The sequence below is a fragment of the Chenopodium album genome, chromosome 6 (genome assembly GCF_948465745.1).
Source record: "Chenopodium album chromosome 6, dcCheAlbu1.1, whole genome shotgun sequence".
In the NCBI taxonomy this organism is placed as follows: domain Eukaryota; kingdom Viridiplantae; phylum Streptophyta; class Magnoliopsida; order Caryophyllales; family Amaranthaceae; genus Chenopodium; species Chenopodium album.
Genome location: NC_137839.1, coordinates 35,987,811 through 36,004,174, shown reverse-complemented (window position 1 = coordinate 36,004,174; position 16,364 = coordinate 35,987,811). Strand labels below are relative to the sequence as shown.

Sequence of the window (16,364 nt, the reverse complement as noted above, 5' to 3'; positions counted from 1 at the left end):
AAAAATATATTGAAAAGAGTCAAATGGTGGTGACTCTTTAGGCTAGGTAAGCTAATAATGTAAGGATCAAGCCCCCAAGTCTAGCTCTAAATGAATAGGGATGAGCATTGGAGATCCTTTGATATGATCATGAAGTAAGTGAGTGAATGTGAATATGAATGCATGTTTATTACGGCCGCACCCCTTTGTGAGGTTGCCTACGTATCTGACAGGGTAAAGTCGTATCCCCTAATCAAAAGTAATACCTAAATCCTCTAACTAATGTAGATAGGGATGTAGGGTAAAACTCCACAGGGAAAAAAGTCTTTTTACTCCTAATTATTTATTATAATCTAAATTATCTAAGTAACCAATATTTTTGGGAATAAATTCTATACTACGAAGAATAAGTTTAGGGAGAAAAGAAACAATAATAAGGAAGCCTAGGGTCACAAGTTCACCAATAATTAATATTTCGATATAAAACGAAGTAATTAATAATTAACATTGCACAAATAACATGATTAACAGGCTCTCGCAATTTATTAATCAACATAGATCTAACAGGCTCTCGCAATTTACTAGATCTAAGTTCCTATTGAAAATAGCCTTTAATATTAAATTAACATCTGCTCGATTCATCAATTCAATACTGCTAAACATTCACAATCAAATTACATCTGCTCGATTTATAATCTAATTGCAAAGAATTAAAACAATTCAATAAGAAATTATCACGTAATATCAATAATCAATAATAACAAATTATCCCTTGATATTAATTATGGATCCCCATAAACCCTAGAATGAAACTACTCACACATAATCATAACTAAACTAATCAAATAAATAAAATAAAACATAATCAAAGAAGCAAGTAAAATAGCTGAAATTAAAAGAGAAGAAATTGTTACCAAAAGAAAACTAGATTAATGGAAGTAATTAAGAGAGAGAAATATTCTAAGTAGAGAGAGAAAGTCTAAAAAAGAAGGTAATAAAAAATTACGTACAAATCTCGTACTTAAACATTCCCTAAAACAAAAATTAAAACTATCTAATCAGGTCTTGAGAAAACACGCGCCCGATCAGGCGAAGGGCCGCCCGATTGGGCCTGCCTTTTTCTTCACGATCCATCTGGGCAGCCGCACCCGATCGAGCTAACGCTCAACCGATCGGGCGCGCCTTCTTCATGGTGCTCTTTCATGCACGCCCGCCCGATCGGGCGCAAGCTTGCCCGATCGGGTCCGGTCTTCTTCTTCGAGGCTCGGATGTCGATTGGGCTTAATTCCTCGGCCCAATATAAGTTTCCTCATCGGGTCTTGATTAAACGATCCAATAACCTTGTTGTCTCATACCGAGCCCTTAATCATCGGCTCTCACCGATCTTGGGCTTCAAAAGTGGCCGTGTCCTTCTAGCTTCCGTAGTTGATCTATAAAACCCGGGAAAATGCTTCAAGAGTGCAATTTCCTGTAAAATACAACTAAAACTACGTAAACACTAGAAAATGCAAATTAGTAATAAAAGTGGCTCGCAAGAGCCAAAAACACTACTAATTATGACCAAGGGACGGGGGTAAATTACTAATAAAATAGACATATCAAACTCCCCCAAGCCAAACCTTTGCTTGTCCCTAAGCAAAGAGCTCATCAATGAACATATAAAACACGCTTCACCCCAATAATCAAATCAAGCACAAACGATTCAAGGAAAATCTAATAAACATGCTTCAACATCAATCAATCTTATTCATCTAATCACCCTTCCTCCCCAACAATTGTCAAATAGAGCAAACCACAAGAGCGTATAGAATTTAAGACTAGTGCTCACACACTCAACTCTCATTTATGTGGCGAGTAAAAGATGTACTCGATCACTCTCCAACCAAGCCCTTTAATTGTGAACAATGCCCACCCATCTCACACTCTCGTGTGTTTAAAACAATGAACGCTCAACCTACTAGTCGACTCGAAATATGTCAAGTCATAACTTGCATTGATAAACAACACTTTCACATTTACACAACTTCTATGCACAAGGTCAGAAGGTCTTTAAAGCTTGTAATGTAAGGTTAGGGTAAAGGGTTGGGAATATTTGGGAAAATGTGAGAGAAAATCTATGCATTAAGGGAGCCAAATCCTAATAAACCCATGATCAAAACAAATGATGATCATACATCTCCATCGACATAACCAACTCCAACAAAAACCACCAAATACAACTCCAAACAATATAAACAATCCCATTACTTACAAAATTCACTCATAAAAATATATGATAATGTAGAACTTGAGTGAAAAACAAACTTAGAACTCATTCTTTTTTTTTTCTTTCTTTTCAAACTTGAATTTTTTTTCTTTTATTTTACTTGAACAACCTTCAAATAGAACGCTTGAGCATTAAATTTTTTTCTTTTAACTCATATTGGAAATTTCAACTTTGAAACACAACACATCAATATTTTCCAATCAAAATTCAAAGAACAATCACTCTTATTTTATTCCCACATTGTGCAAATAATGTGCACACCACAACTCCCTCACCTCACCAACTAATAGCTCCCCCAAGCGAAGTTTGGGACTAGTAACCAATGGGGCTCATATAGGCTTGCAATGTGGCTAAATAAACAATAAAAGTGCACAAACAACAACATGGGTAACAAGAAGGGAACAAATGTATCTAAATACTCTAAAGGTTACCTAAAAGAATGAACGCCTTCGTCCTCCTCATGTGCATAATAATAAGTCATGAAACACTACACAAAGTTGCAAATCAATACTCAAATTCATTGACATACCAGGAATTATGGAACTATCACACATTTCCTAACCAAATCAACTAGTCAAGCACTATATTCACAAATAGTTGGAAAAATTGACGCATGTTTAGGAATCCAAACAATTAAACTTCAAATCATGACCAACAAATCCACAATGCTCATTATCAATAACCAAGAATCAAAACAAATTTTCTCAAGTAAGGGGCACAGGGAAGCATGATTTACAATTCATTGGAACATATTTTTGTATTTTTTTATTTTTTTTGTATTTTTCATATATAAGAAAGCAATAAAAAACTACACTAGGAAAGCAATAAAAACTATACTAGAAAGCAAATAAAAAGAGAAAAGGAAGAGAATTACCAAGCAAAAGATCACCCCCCAAGCCAAATCAAGCAATGCCCTCATTGACTTGGGAGTGTAGCCTACTCCTCATCCTCATCCATCCTCGAATAGCCCCCTCCATGGCTAGAACCGGCTCCTCCATGGCTCGAACCACGACCTCCATAACCCGAACCACCTACAAAGTAGTTAGGGTCCACACTCCCCCCAAGCCCACCAAAAGGTACATCGGTCCCATACCCATGGACCGATGAGTAGTCCACATAGGTACCGTAGGCACTTGGGTCCGTGTATCCGCCTTGCGGATATTAGAACCAATCGGTAACAAGTTAATCGGGGGGAATAGCCCCCCGACGGGCATAATCATCATACATGGGGTACAAACCCCTCCCGAGGTTCCTCTCTACATACCCCACCCGTCTATCTAGAGACCCAACTGTAGTGTCCAAGTCCCTAACCATACCCTCAACTCTCTCCTGCCCCATATCAATCCTATCCAATTGGCTCCTAAAAGCCAAAAAGTCATAAGGGGCGTTGGGGTCAATGTTGTAGTTGGTTGAGGAAGTGGGAATATCATATGTAAAGGGCGGAGGTGGTGGGTAGTGTGGTGAATGGTGATGAGGGGAGTGGTCTATGGGAGATTGGTGGGGTTGAGGTGAAGGGTGAGGTGGTTGAACCTCTCCTTGACCGTTAATCTCGAAAGTATAAGATGGCTTCCCCTTCTCAAATTTGGTCAAGGTGGGGTTGGGCAAAGTGAAAGCATTGTCCCTTCTACCCGATTCCCTTTGAATCACCCACCAAGTCTCACCTCCCATAACATTAATCCAATTAAGGCCACCTAAATAGGGTAGGTCCATAATAGTTGGGCCGGCTACCTTACCGTCGTTGTTAGGGACAAAGTTAAGGTGTTTGACTGCTATGTGAGTTACTAGGCCACCAAAATAAATGGGTACCCTAGACCTACCCGCCTCGGCCGCATTGGCCACCCTTTGGAAGTGGTTGGCCCTCTTATGGACTATGTTGAGCTTATCACTCCTAGGTATCATATATGACCCTAACAATTCTAGCTCATCTCGCCTAACATTGGCGGGTTCATGCCTTCCAAAGATGGTAAGGCCAACAAACCGTTGCCAAAACTTTGGCATGGGATGTTGTATCCAAGTGCCCTTGGCATGTTGGAGGTTCAAATTAGCATCCCCCGTAAGGGACTGATAGACAACGACAATGTTGTCTTGAGGATGAGGTTCAAGTGGCCTATCCGATTTTAACTCAAATAATTTGCTAAATTCTTTCAAAGACAATCTAACATCATTATTAAGTAATCTAAATTGAACATGGGAAATTAAAGCATTAGATTTTATGACATTAAAACTAGAAATGAATTCCAAGGTTAAGTAATCATAAGTATCATAGTGCATGTTAAACAAACCACTCATGCCAATTCCCTTAAACAACTTTTCTACGGGTTTGTCAATTCCTAATTTAATAAGGGTGGCCGGGGTGATGAACAAAACGCGTAGGAATTACCTGCCTCGACGTGAGATCGATCATCCTTTGCTTTTGCTCTTGGGTGGTGATGACCATCCTCTCCTATCCCGGAACTTGCAATTCTGGGTCAATTCTAGGCTCTTGTTTCCTTGAGCTTTCCCCCCTTACAGTCCTTGATCTCTTGAGAGCCATTTGTAATGAGAAAAGGTAGGAATTGTAGACTTTCTCTCTCTTAGGGTTTTGAGAAAATTGAGAGAAAGTGGTAGAAATAAATTAGGTGTAGATTGTAGAGAAAGATGAAAGGATCAAGAATATGCAAAAAATTTTGAGTTTTGATGGAAGAATTGGAGGAGATCTTGAAAATAAGGGAGTTTGAAGGTGTAGAAATGGAGGTTTTAGAGAGAGAAAGTAGTAATGAAGAAGATGAAAGAAGAAGAAAGTGAGGAAAGAAAAAGGGGAAAGAATTAAAAGGGTCGGCCTAAAATAGGCGCGCTCGATCGGGCGAATTTTCTGAATTCTAGAATTATGGTTGCACGCCCGATCGGGCGAGCTCCTCCCGATCGGGCGAGCTCCGCCCGATTGGGCGCGAATACGAACGAAAATTTTGCCCTTTCACTCGCCCGGTCAGGCGAGCTTCGCCCGACATTTCTTTTCCTTCATTCGATTTGCGCCCGATCGGGCGAAATAAGCTTGGATATTTAACTTCACTTGCGCGCCCGATCGGGCGAATTTAGCTCCGATTTCCAATCCCATATGCACGCCCGATCTGGCAGCCTCGCCCGATCGGGCGAAATAAGAGCTGAAAATTGTCCTTGCTTGCACGCCCGATCGGGCGAGCTCCGCCCGATCGGGCCTGTGCCCAGTCAGATTTCCTTAGCTTTTCTTCGAGTTCTTTTCGTCTTCAATTTTTTCTAAGTATCTTTACCTCTCAAACCTATACCTGTACAAAAACACTTATAAATGGTAAAATTTCACTCTCCTCGCCTCTTTAAAATAAAAATAAAAATAAAGAAAAAGGAAAACTAGTCTAGAAAGCAAGAAATACGGGTTGCCTCCTGTAAAGCACTGGTTTAGCTAGGTCCCGCACGACCCTCTTACCACCTTGATGCTGAGGTTGGAAGTGGAGTTAGGAAGGTTTCCTCCACATCTTTACTAGTAGCGCCCTCATGATACACTTTCAATCGTTGGCCATTTACCTTAAACTCTTCACCCTTGTCATTGATCAACTCTACCGAGCCAAATTTGTTCACCCTTGTGACAGTGAAGGGACCGGACCACCTAGACTTCAACTTTCCTGGGAAAATCTTTAATCTAGAATTGAAGAGAAGAACCTTATCACCCGGTGCAAACTCTCTTGGTAAAATCCTCTTGTCATGCCACTTCTTGGTCTTCTCCTTGTAGTTCGCGCACTATCATATGCCGACAATCTAAACTCATCTAATTCATTGAGTTGGAGGAGTCTTCTCTTACCCGCGACCTTAGAGTCCATGTTAAGCTCCTTGATCGCCCAAAAAGCTTTGTACTCCAACTCCACGGGAAGATGACATGCCTTACCATAGACTAATCTATAAGGCGAAGTACCAATTGGTTTCTTGAATGCCGTTCGGTATGCCCAAAGTGTGTCATCAAGCTTCATACTCCAATCTTTCCTTGACTTGGCTACTACCTTTTCTAGGATCGCCTTGATTTCCCTATTAGAGACCTCAACTTGACCACTAGTTTGAGGGTGGTAACTAAGCCCGGTTCTGTTATATACACCATACTTCTTAAGGAGGTTATCAAATTGTCTTTCATGGAAGTGAGTACCTCCATCACTAATAATAGCCCGTGGAACACCAAACCTCGGAAATATGGTCTTCTTGAAGAGCTTGATGACTACCTTGGCATCGTTTGTTGATGAAGCTATGGCCTCGACTACGTTCTCTGACAAGTGGTCTGCCACTACGTTCTCTGCTCCCTTTTTATCTTTAATTTCTATGTTGAAGTCTTGGAGGAAAAGAACCCATCGGAGTAGCCTTGGCTTTGATTCCGCCTTAGCTATCAAGTACTTCAATGCTGCAAGGTCAGTAAAAACAATAACTTTAGAACCAACCAAATATGATCTAAATTTTTCTAAAGCATAGGTAACATCAAGAAACTCCTTTTTTGTAGGGCATAGTTGACTTGGGCTTCATCCAAAGTTTTGCTAGCATAATAAATAGCATGCAAAACCTTGTTCTTTCTTTGTCCGAGCACGACTCCTAGCGCAAAGTCACTTGCATCACACATGATCTCGAAAGAAAGGTTCCAATCGGGAGCACATATGATGGGTGCCGATATCAAAGCCTGCTTAATCCTGTTGAAAGCCTCAAGACACTCGTCAGTAAAAATAAAAGGGGCATCCTTGAGCAAAAGCTGAGTTAGTGGTTTAGCAATTTTAGAAAAATCTTTGATAAAGCGGCGATAAAACCCCGCATGACCCAAGAAACTTCTAACTCCCTTAACATTAACCGGGGGAGGTAATTGCTCAATCACTGATATCTTAGCTTTGTCTACTTGTATGCCCTTATCAGATACAATGTGACCTAGGACTACTTTCTCTGTCACCATGAAGTGACATTTTTCCCAATTAAGAACTACGTTGCACTCTTCACATCTTTTCAAAATTTTAGCAAGATTAATTAAGCATGAATCAAATGAAGAACCATATACGCTAAAATCATCCTTAAAGACCTCCATAATAGACTCTATGAAATCAGAAAAAATGCTCATCATACAACGTTGAAAGGTAGCGGGTGCATTACATAAGCCAAAGGGCATTCTACGGTATGGAAAAGTGCCAAAAGGGCATGTAAAAGTAGTCTTTTCCTATTCTTCAGGGTAAATCGCAATTTGGAAAAATCCCGAATACCCATCCAAATAGAAAAGGAATTTATGATTGACTAACCTCTCAAGCATTTGATCTATAAAGGGAAGAGGGAAATGGTCCTTTTTAGTGGCGATATTTAATCTACGATAATCAATGCACATACGCCACCCTGTTACAGTTGTAGAGGGAATTAATTCATTTTTCTCATGGGTTATCACAGTCATCCCGCCCTTTTTTGGCACTACCTGCATAGGACTTACCCATTTGGAGTCAGAAAAAGGATAGATAATACCTGCATCAAGTAATTTCATAACCTCCTTCTTGACTACTTCCTGCATGTTGGGATTTAATCTTCGCTCGGGTTGAATGCAGGGCTTATAATTGTCCTCTAGATGTAACCTGTGCATACAAAAGTCAGGGTTGATACCCTTGAGATCATCAATACTCTGCCCAATAGCTTTCTTAAGGGTTTTGAGAACCCCTAGAAGTTGGGAAGTTTATAGGTCCGTAAGTGCACTACTGATGATCACGGGGTGTAGTTCCTGTTCATCCAGAAAAATGTATTTTAAATGAGAAGGGAGAGGTTATAGCTCAGGTTTCTTGACCTCTGCAGGTTTTGATTCCTAAACTAAATTTACTACCTTCATTGTTTCCTTGGGGCTTAACTCTTTTAAGGAAATAGCCTTTTCAATATCTTGTACCTCATTACCTCAAACGCTTGCATTGTCTCCAGATAAATTCCCGCAGAGAACTTCCTCTAGGGGATCCTTCGCAAGAACCTGTGGGAAGCTATCATCACAAATATCATCCATTATATCAATTACATCAATATTGCAACAATTCTCCTCTAGCATAGGCCCTTTCAAAACCTTCCCTAAATTAAAAGTAACATTGTCGTCACCTACTGAAAGGGTTAGTTTACCATTTTTAACATCAATAATCGCTCCTGCAGTATGGAGAAAAGGCCTACCTAATATAATGGTATTTGTGTATCCTCTGCCATGTCTAAAACAACAAAATCAACAGGAATAAAAAATTTACCAACTCTGACAGGGACGTCCTCTAAAATACCTAAGGGGTATTTTACCGAACGATCTGCCATTTGCAAAGTTATATTAGTAACTTTTAATTCTCCCATATTAAGTTTAGCGCAGACAGACGATGGCATGACACTGACGCTAGCACCCAAATCACACAAAGCTTTATCAATAAAAACATACCTTATATGACAGGGGTAAGAAAAACTACCGGGATCCTTTAATTTAGGAGGGGATTTGTTTTGCAATAAGGCGCTACACTCCTCTGTGAAAGCTACAGTTTCTAGTTCATTAAAGGCTCTTTTCCTAGTAAGAATGTCTTTCATAAATTTAGCATAAGTAGGAACTTGAGTGATTAACACTAGTAGAAAAATGTACATTTGCGTCGCCATATTTGCGTCACTCATTCTAAGGAGCGAAGCAAATGTTTTATTTTACCTTCCTTTTAAATTATTTGCGACGCATATTATTTAAGAAGCGACGCAAAACTCAAGTGCATTTCAGCTTTCTATCATTTGCGTCGCTCCTATTTATTAAAGCGACACAATTAATAAACTTATTTGCGTCACTCATTAGTTAGCAAGCGACGCAAATAAGTGATTAAGTAAATTGCGTCACTCTTTTACTAATGAGCGACGCATATGTACATTGTACAACATTATAAACAAGGTTATTTGCGTCGCTTTTTTATAATAAAGTGACGCAAATAACTCTTTTGGCTTTAGGTTTTTCTGCGTTTTTTACCTTAGTTTTTCATCAGGTACCTACATTCACTATACAAAAAGGAAAAAAAAAACAAGAGTTCTTAAATTCCAGCGAATTTCTACAGCAAAACACCCACAAATTTGTCTCTGAAATCCAACAAATTCGGCCAAAAACTTGCGTTTCCCCAGCAAATTTAACATCTGAAATCGCAGTGAAGTCGAAGACCCATAATCGGCTGCAAATTCGAGCAATTTTGAGCAAAAATTTAGACCAAAAACCCTAAGAAATTCGAAGCCTTAAACCCAGAAAAATTGATTGTTTCCGACCAAAAATCTCCCATTTCGAGCAAAAAATCAACTCAAAAGCATACAAATTCGAACCCTAAAAGCCCCAAAAAATTCAATTTCGGTCTTCAAGTTCGATTGGGGGATTTCGTGGGGGGATTTCTAGGGTTTTTGGCAGCGACGCAATATACCCTAAGAAATTCGTCCCATTTCAGTCATAAATAATTTTTGTTCGAATTTCAGTCAAGAAATTACAGCAACAATAGGTTAAGTCAAGAAATTACAGCAACAATAATTGTTTGAATTACGTCTTTTTCTGGGTTCAAGTCAAGAAATTACAGCAACAAAAATTCGAGCAATAACTGAAATTTTCGAGTGGAAAAATCGCTTAATTTCGCCCCAAAAAACCCGAGGAAGTTCAAGCAAATTACAGCAACAACAATTGAAGTTCGATTTCGGCTCGACATTGTTGAATTTTTGAAGTCAATTCCACCTATGGTAAGATTGCTTCTATTTATGTTCAATCTTTTCTTGGTTTAAGGCTTCGAATTCGGGGAAGATTAATGAGTGTGCTGACTAAGCTTAATTTGCAAACTTTGGCTATTCTTACATGATTCATAATTATTGTGTCTCTGCTTGGTAATTTTGCAAACTTTGATTTAAGTTATTACTGCCTTAATCTATTTTAGTCTAGTACAAATGTACATTACTTGATGATTTAAGTTATTACTGCCTTAATTGCAATTAAAAAGTCCATTATGATCTCGGGTTTAGTCATTGAAGCATGCTGAACGAGCACTTCAGTCGAGTGATACATTGTTATGTCTATCTTAGTTGTAATTAGCCTAACAGATGATTAAGGTTTACGTGCTCGCATTTGTAAGCATCGAAAAGTCGATATCCATCATACATACTGTCATGCAGCTTGATTATTGCTGGCATGCTGTTCAACATACCTTAAGAGCATGGTTCAACCCCTGGCCTAAGATCTGCCTTTTGGTCCAAACTTAACTTTTCCGGCAATTGGAAATTGAACCTTTTCTGAACTTGGACCACAACAAGCAATTCAAGAATTAACATGAAAATATAAATATAAATATAAATATAAATGGAAGTATAAAATGTCAGTGTAATCATTGAAGTGTAGCAAACTTAAAATTTACTATAATGAAGCTTTAGGTGTCGGCTCCTGTAATGGTCTTCACATAGGCAATGTCAGTATTTCTTACTCAACTAATGTTATGACTATTTGGCTAATAATGAAAAATAGTGTAAATGTACTTTTTAAACTAGTGGTTTTTAGTGATGATGGTTTTTAACTTGTTTTTAAACCTAGTATCAAGTTTTCTTATCTGTTAAGCTACTTTTGAAGGCCTAAATCTGGAGGAAAAAACCCAGAATTATTATTATTATTATTATTTTCAATTTTTTTTTTGTAAGTCTCAAGCATGAACAATTGTCATCTCCGATTCATTAAAATGGAGAATCCGTATGTTCCCTTGTAAATGGTTGAATAAAAGGAAGTTATTGTGAATCAAATGGTCATTGATAAAACAATTAATACATATGAAATTATATAAGGGAATGGTGTTGTATGCATTGCTTTTTATCTTAGTCTAGGGCTACCGGGGTAGATTCTAAAACATTGCTAATTGCAGATCATTTGATCCTTACGCTTAAGTAAAAATTGATATGTACTGTAATACACTTTGGTTATGCATGACATATTCATCCTTTGTTACATTAAAAATTGATATGTACTGTAATTTGACAATGATTCTTCCAAGAAAATTGAAGTTTCTGCCCTAAACCCCAATTTACAATCAAGAGGTGCTTTGGTTGTATTAGAAGGGTTAGATCGAAGTGGAAAGAGCTCTCAGTGTATTCAGCTTCTCTCTCACTTGCAAAGTATTGAGTGTTCTGCTGAGTTATGGTGGTTTCCGGATCGAAATACTGCTGTTGGGCAGATGATCTTTGCTTATCTTTCCAATCAATCTAATTTGGATGATCATACTATTCATCTTTTGTTCAGTGCTAATCGTTGGGAGAAAAGGTTGTTTCTTTTTTCTTTTTATGATTGTTTTTTTATACATAATTTGTGAGTTGCATACCATGTGTTTGATGTTATGTTTAGCTGAATCTAATTCCTTTCTATGTTGTTATTTATTGGTTAATTTGGGTAATTCGTTCTCGGTTATATTACATTCTGGAGATTGTAGTTGGAATTATGATAGATTACTTTTAAAAAACTGTCTTTATTCCCCTGAGATTTTGAAATATATACAAGTATATTGGGACAGGAGTTCAGAATGTGATTTAAAGTTGTAAACTTTACTTCTTCATGAATCTGTTTTTTTGGTGATATGCTTGTTTAGTTGTTGACTTTGTCATCTACAATTACAGATCCATGATGGAAGAAAAGTTGAAATCTGGGACTACCCTCATTATAGATCGTTATTCATACTCTGGTGTGGCTTTCTCTTTTGCCAAAGGCCTTGATTTTGATTGGTGTAAGGTAAAATGTTATCACCACAATCTCTGTTTAAGTGACTGTTGAATGTTCTATAAAATTGGTTACTGACTTTTCATAATCCCATGACTTGTGAAAGTGTAAGGATTAAAAGTATTGTTTAACTCTTTTGGTTTGGTAACAATGGCATTCTATGAAGCATTATGTAAAGAGAGAATGGCTGATATAAGGAAATAATATATAGTAATTACAGTTGTTGAAAACCCATCTTCGAGTGAGTGTGATGTATGTTGACAACTTGCTTTGAAGATTCCAACTCTTAGTAATCAACCAGTTCACTCAGGCATATCTCTATTTAGTCGCAATATGATCACAATTCTCTTTGTGTAGGCACCAGAGATAGGATTGCTGGCTCCAGACATGGTCTTATACCTTGATATATCACCAGAGGTATACTTTCATTCAAATAGGCATGATAGGAATTTTGCCTTTAGTTTCACTAATAAGAATTTATGGGGCGTACCATTTATTTGGTAAGATCTGAGACATGGCTGTTAAACCAAATCTTAGTTTTTTCATAGCTTGCATCAGACTGTACAATTTTGGTAAGGCTTTAAGGTTAATAGGTTTGACAGTGGTGACTTTATCTTGCATAGTGTCATTATAGTGATGCCTGCAATATTATGTAGTGCAGGTTATACTAATTTTCTTTTACTTAAACATGTTCCAGTTTCTTGCAATGTTCTTTTTATTTTTGTAAATTATGTTTTTTAACTAGATTCTGTGAGATAGTTGCTGTTTCATCAAATTCCGTAATAATGCCATCTAGATTTTCATACGATGCTGAATGATAACAGATGGTTGATGCCTGCTTGCCAATGGAAGAAGTCCAGAAGAAGCTCAGAGAATATGTGCTTGAGTGTGTTGCGGCCTGCAAAAATGGAAGGGCTCTGTCTCACTTCTGGTCACAATAGGCAAGCTGCCATATGCCTCTTGCTCGCTTGGGCGAAATTGTATACTATAGTCAGTAATCAGTAGTTACCACGTTTTGAACTCTAGGTTGAGCTGTTGAGGTACTTCTATCTTTAAGTTTAAGTCTAGAAGTTGGAGTTGTATTATACGTTGATTTGGTTAAGAAACATGGTTTGGAAATTTTATGGGTAGGCCAAATTACAAAGGAGACTCTGCCGAAATTTACATTTGCATTATTCAATAATATTGCATTTTAATTTCAATTATATTAGCGTTAGCATATTACTTTATACCTAGGAAAACAGGTACTACAAACATATACAAGGCAATTATTATATTATAATTAAAAAAAAAAAATTCACCTCATTTGCGTCACTCATTAAACAAACAAGTGACGCAAATACAGCAGTTTTGTATTGTCTACTTAGTCATTTGCGTCACTCCTATATAAACAAGTGCCGCAAATAACAAAAAATAAGTTTATTGGAAGAGTCATTTGCGTCGCTTGTTTATAAAGGAGCGACGCAAATAACAAAAAAAGTTTATCTGAAGAGTCATATGCGTCGCTTGTTTATAAAGGGGCGACGCAAATGACTAAAAATAAGTTTATCATAAAAGTCATTTGCGTCGCTCTTTTATAAAGGAGTGACGCAAATAACCAAAAATAAGTTTATCTGAAGAGTTATTTGCGTCGCTCCTTTATAAAAGAGTGACGCAAATAACAAAAAATAAGTTTGTCAGAAGAGTCATTTGCGTCGCTTATTTATAAAGGAGCGACGCAAATGACAAAAAATAAGTTTATCGAAAAAGTCATTTGCGTCGCTCCTTTATAAAGGAGCGACGCAAATGACTTAAAAGTCATTTGCGTCGCGAGCAGTTGCGTCGCTCATAGAAGCGACGCAAATACACTATAAATGAGCGACGCAAATGAGCCTTTTTCTACTAGTGTAAGTCAGTAAAAGAAACTGTTACCTACAGGTTTTTCACAACCTCTATAAACTTACCGAATTGTTTATCAAGCTTATTCTTCATATGTCTATTAGGGAATGGAAGCTTGATAACTGGGCTCTGCACATCTCCTCCCTTATCCTGCGATTTACCCTGCACAGAAACATTAGTAGGGTTAGTATTTTTTTTGTAGCCATGCAGGGCTAGTAGGATTAGCGTTGGGTATAGAGGAATCTAGATCAGGAACTGGTCTATCTTCCTTTGGCATAAGAGGTCCATCATAATGTGAACCACTCCTTAGAGTGATTGCATTGGTATGATCTGTAGGATGGATAGGTTGTGATGGTAGAGCTCCATGCTGACGGGATTGTAGGGTAGATGAAAGTTGTGCAATTTGATTGTCCATGATTTTATTATGGGCTAGGGTAGAATCAATTTGCGCATCCCTACTCTCCATATGCTTTTGCATATTGGTAAGCATTGCTCTAATTTCTGTCATGGCGTGGTCGGAAGATGATGAGGGTGATGCTTGGCTTTTCTGGCCGGAATTAGGATGATAATTATTTTGCTGTGGTGGGGTTTTCTGTTATGATTGCTGTGGAGGTGAAGGGTTTTGTACATTGGTGCTCCGGTATGAAAGATATGGATGATTTTTATAACCGGCATTGTAAGAATTAAAATAGGGGTTATTTTGCATATAGGTTTGAAAGGCATTAACTTGTTCCATAGAGCTCCTACAATCTTGCTCCCAATGACCTACAATTCCACAATTTTCATAAAAACCTTTATTGTTAGCAACAGCAGAAACATTAGCTACAGAGTTAAGAGCAACATTAAGATTATCTAATTTTTGACAAATAGACGTTAATTGAGCTTGCTAAAAGGATACGGAATCGAAATTATGTTTTCCTTTATTTGCAAACCCTCTCGGATTCCCATATTGGGAATTGTGTATTGCCATGTCTTCGATAATCTGTCCTGCATCGTCCACATTTAAGTTCATGAACCTCCCACTAGCTGCAGAATCTAGCACTGATCTATAAGAATTTCCAAGTCCATTATAGAATGCTTGGATCAATTGCCATTGTGCTAGATTGTGGTGGGGGCACTCTCTCTGTAGATCCTTGAACCTCTCCCAAGCCTCATATAATGTTTCGTCGGCCTCTTGATCGAAGTTCTGAATAGCACTGCTTAGCACCGCTGTTCACTCTGCAGGATAGTATTTATTATAGAAATTCAAAGCAAGAGTTTCCCAGTAAGTAATACCAAGTGCAGTTATATTCAAACCATTAAACCATAATTTAGCTTTGCCACATAATGAAAAAGGAAAAAGAATCTCCCTGATTTGGTCTTGCGTGACCCCGGCTTGTCTAATGGTGTTACAATATTGGCAGAAATCTGCAATGTGAAGATTAGGATCTTCACCCTTAGCTCCACTGAATTGATTCCTCTCTATCATAGTGATAAATTGGGGTTTGATTTCAAACTGAACTCCATCTAGTGCCGGAGTGGGAGTAAGGTGCCGGAAATCTGCGAGCTTCGGTTGCGTGTAGTTACTGAGTTTCTTCTGGGCCGTCATCTCTGATTCTGAATATGAAGGAATATCTGTGTCACTAGAATCTGAGGGAGGATCTCTTCGACTGTTGCCACCTCAGAACCCGCCAGAATTTGTCTATAGATTTTCCTTTGCCTATGAAAAGAGCGCTCGATCTCAGGATCGAATGGGATGTAACTTGATCTGGAACACCTGGGCATAAACAAGGAACTAAAAGACAAATATGAGAATTGCCTCAAAGAACTAACGTTCTCTAAGACAAAAGGGGATAATCTAGACTACAAAAAAAAAAAAATAAGAAAAAAAAAAAAAAACCGTTTCCCCGGCAACGACGCCAAATTTTGACAGGGTAAAGTCGTATCCCCTAATCAAAAGTAATGCCTAAATCCTCTACCTAATGTAGATAGGGAATTAGGGTCGAACTCCATAGGGAAACAAGTCTTTTTACTCCTAATTATTTATTATAATCTAAATTATCTAAGTAACCAAGATTTTTGGGAATAAATTCTATACTACGAAGAATAAGTTTAGGGAGAAAAGAAACAATAATAAGGAAGCCTAGGGTCACACGTTCACCAATAATTAATATTCCGGGATAAAACAAAGTAATTAATAATTAACATTGCACAAATAACATGATTAACAGGCTCTCACAATTTATTAATCAACATAGATCTAACAGACTCTCGCAATTTACTAGATCTAAGTTCCTATTGAAAATAGCCTTTAATATTAAATTAACATCTGCTCGATTCATCAATTCAGTATTATTAAACATTCACAATCAAATAACATCTGCTCGATTCATAATCTAATTGCAAAGAATTAAAACAATTCAATAAGAAATTATCACGCAATATCAATAATCAATAATAACAAATTATCCCTTCATATTAATTATGGATCCCCATAAACCCTAGAATGAAACTACTCACACATAATCATAACTAAACTATTAA

The 16,364-nt window shown here is 37.7% G+C and overlaps 1 protein-coding gene across 1 annotated transcript; it reads left to right on the top strand.

Moving 5' to 3' along the window:
• Positions 1-11,226: 11,226 nt before the first annotated feature.
• Positions 11,227-13,075, top strand: LOC145636889 (thymidylate kinase-like; the record flags this gene model as incomplete). Its single annotated transcript, XM_081688426.1, has 4 exons — positions 11,227-11,513; positions 11,864-11,975; positions 12,321-12,380; positions 12,788-13,075. Coding segments are annotated over 4 exons (576 nt in total), but the record flags the coding sequence as incomplete, so codon positions are not given.
• Positions 13,076-16,364: the final 3,289 nt, after the last annotated feature.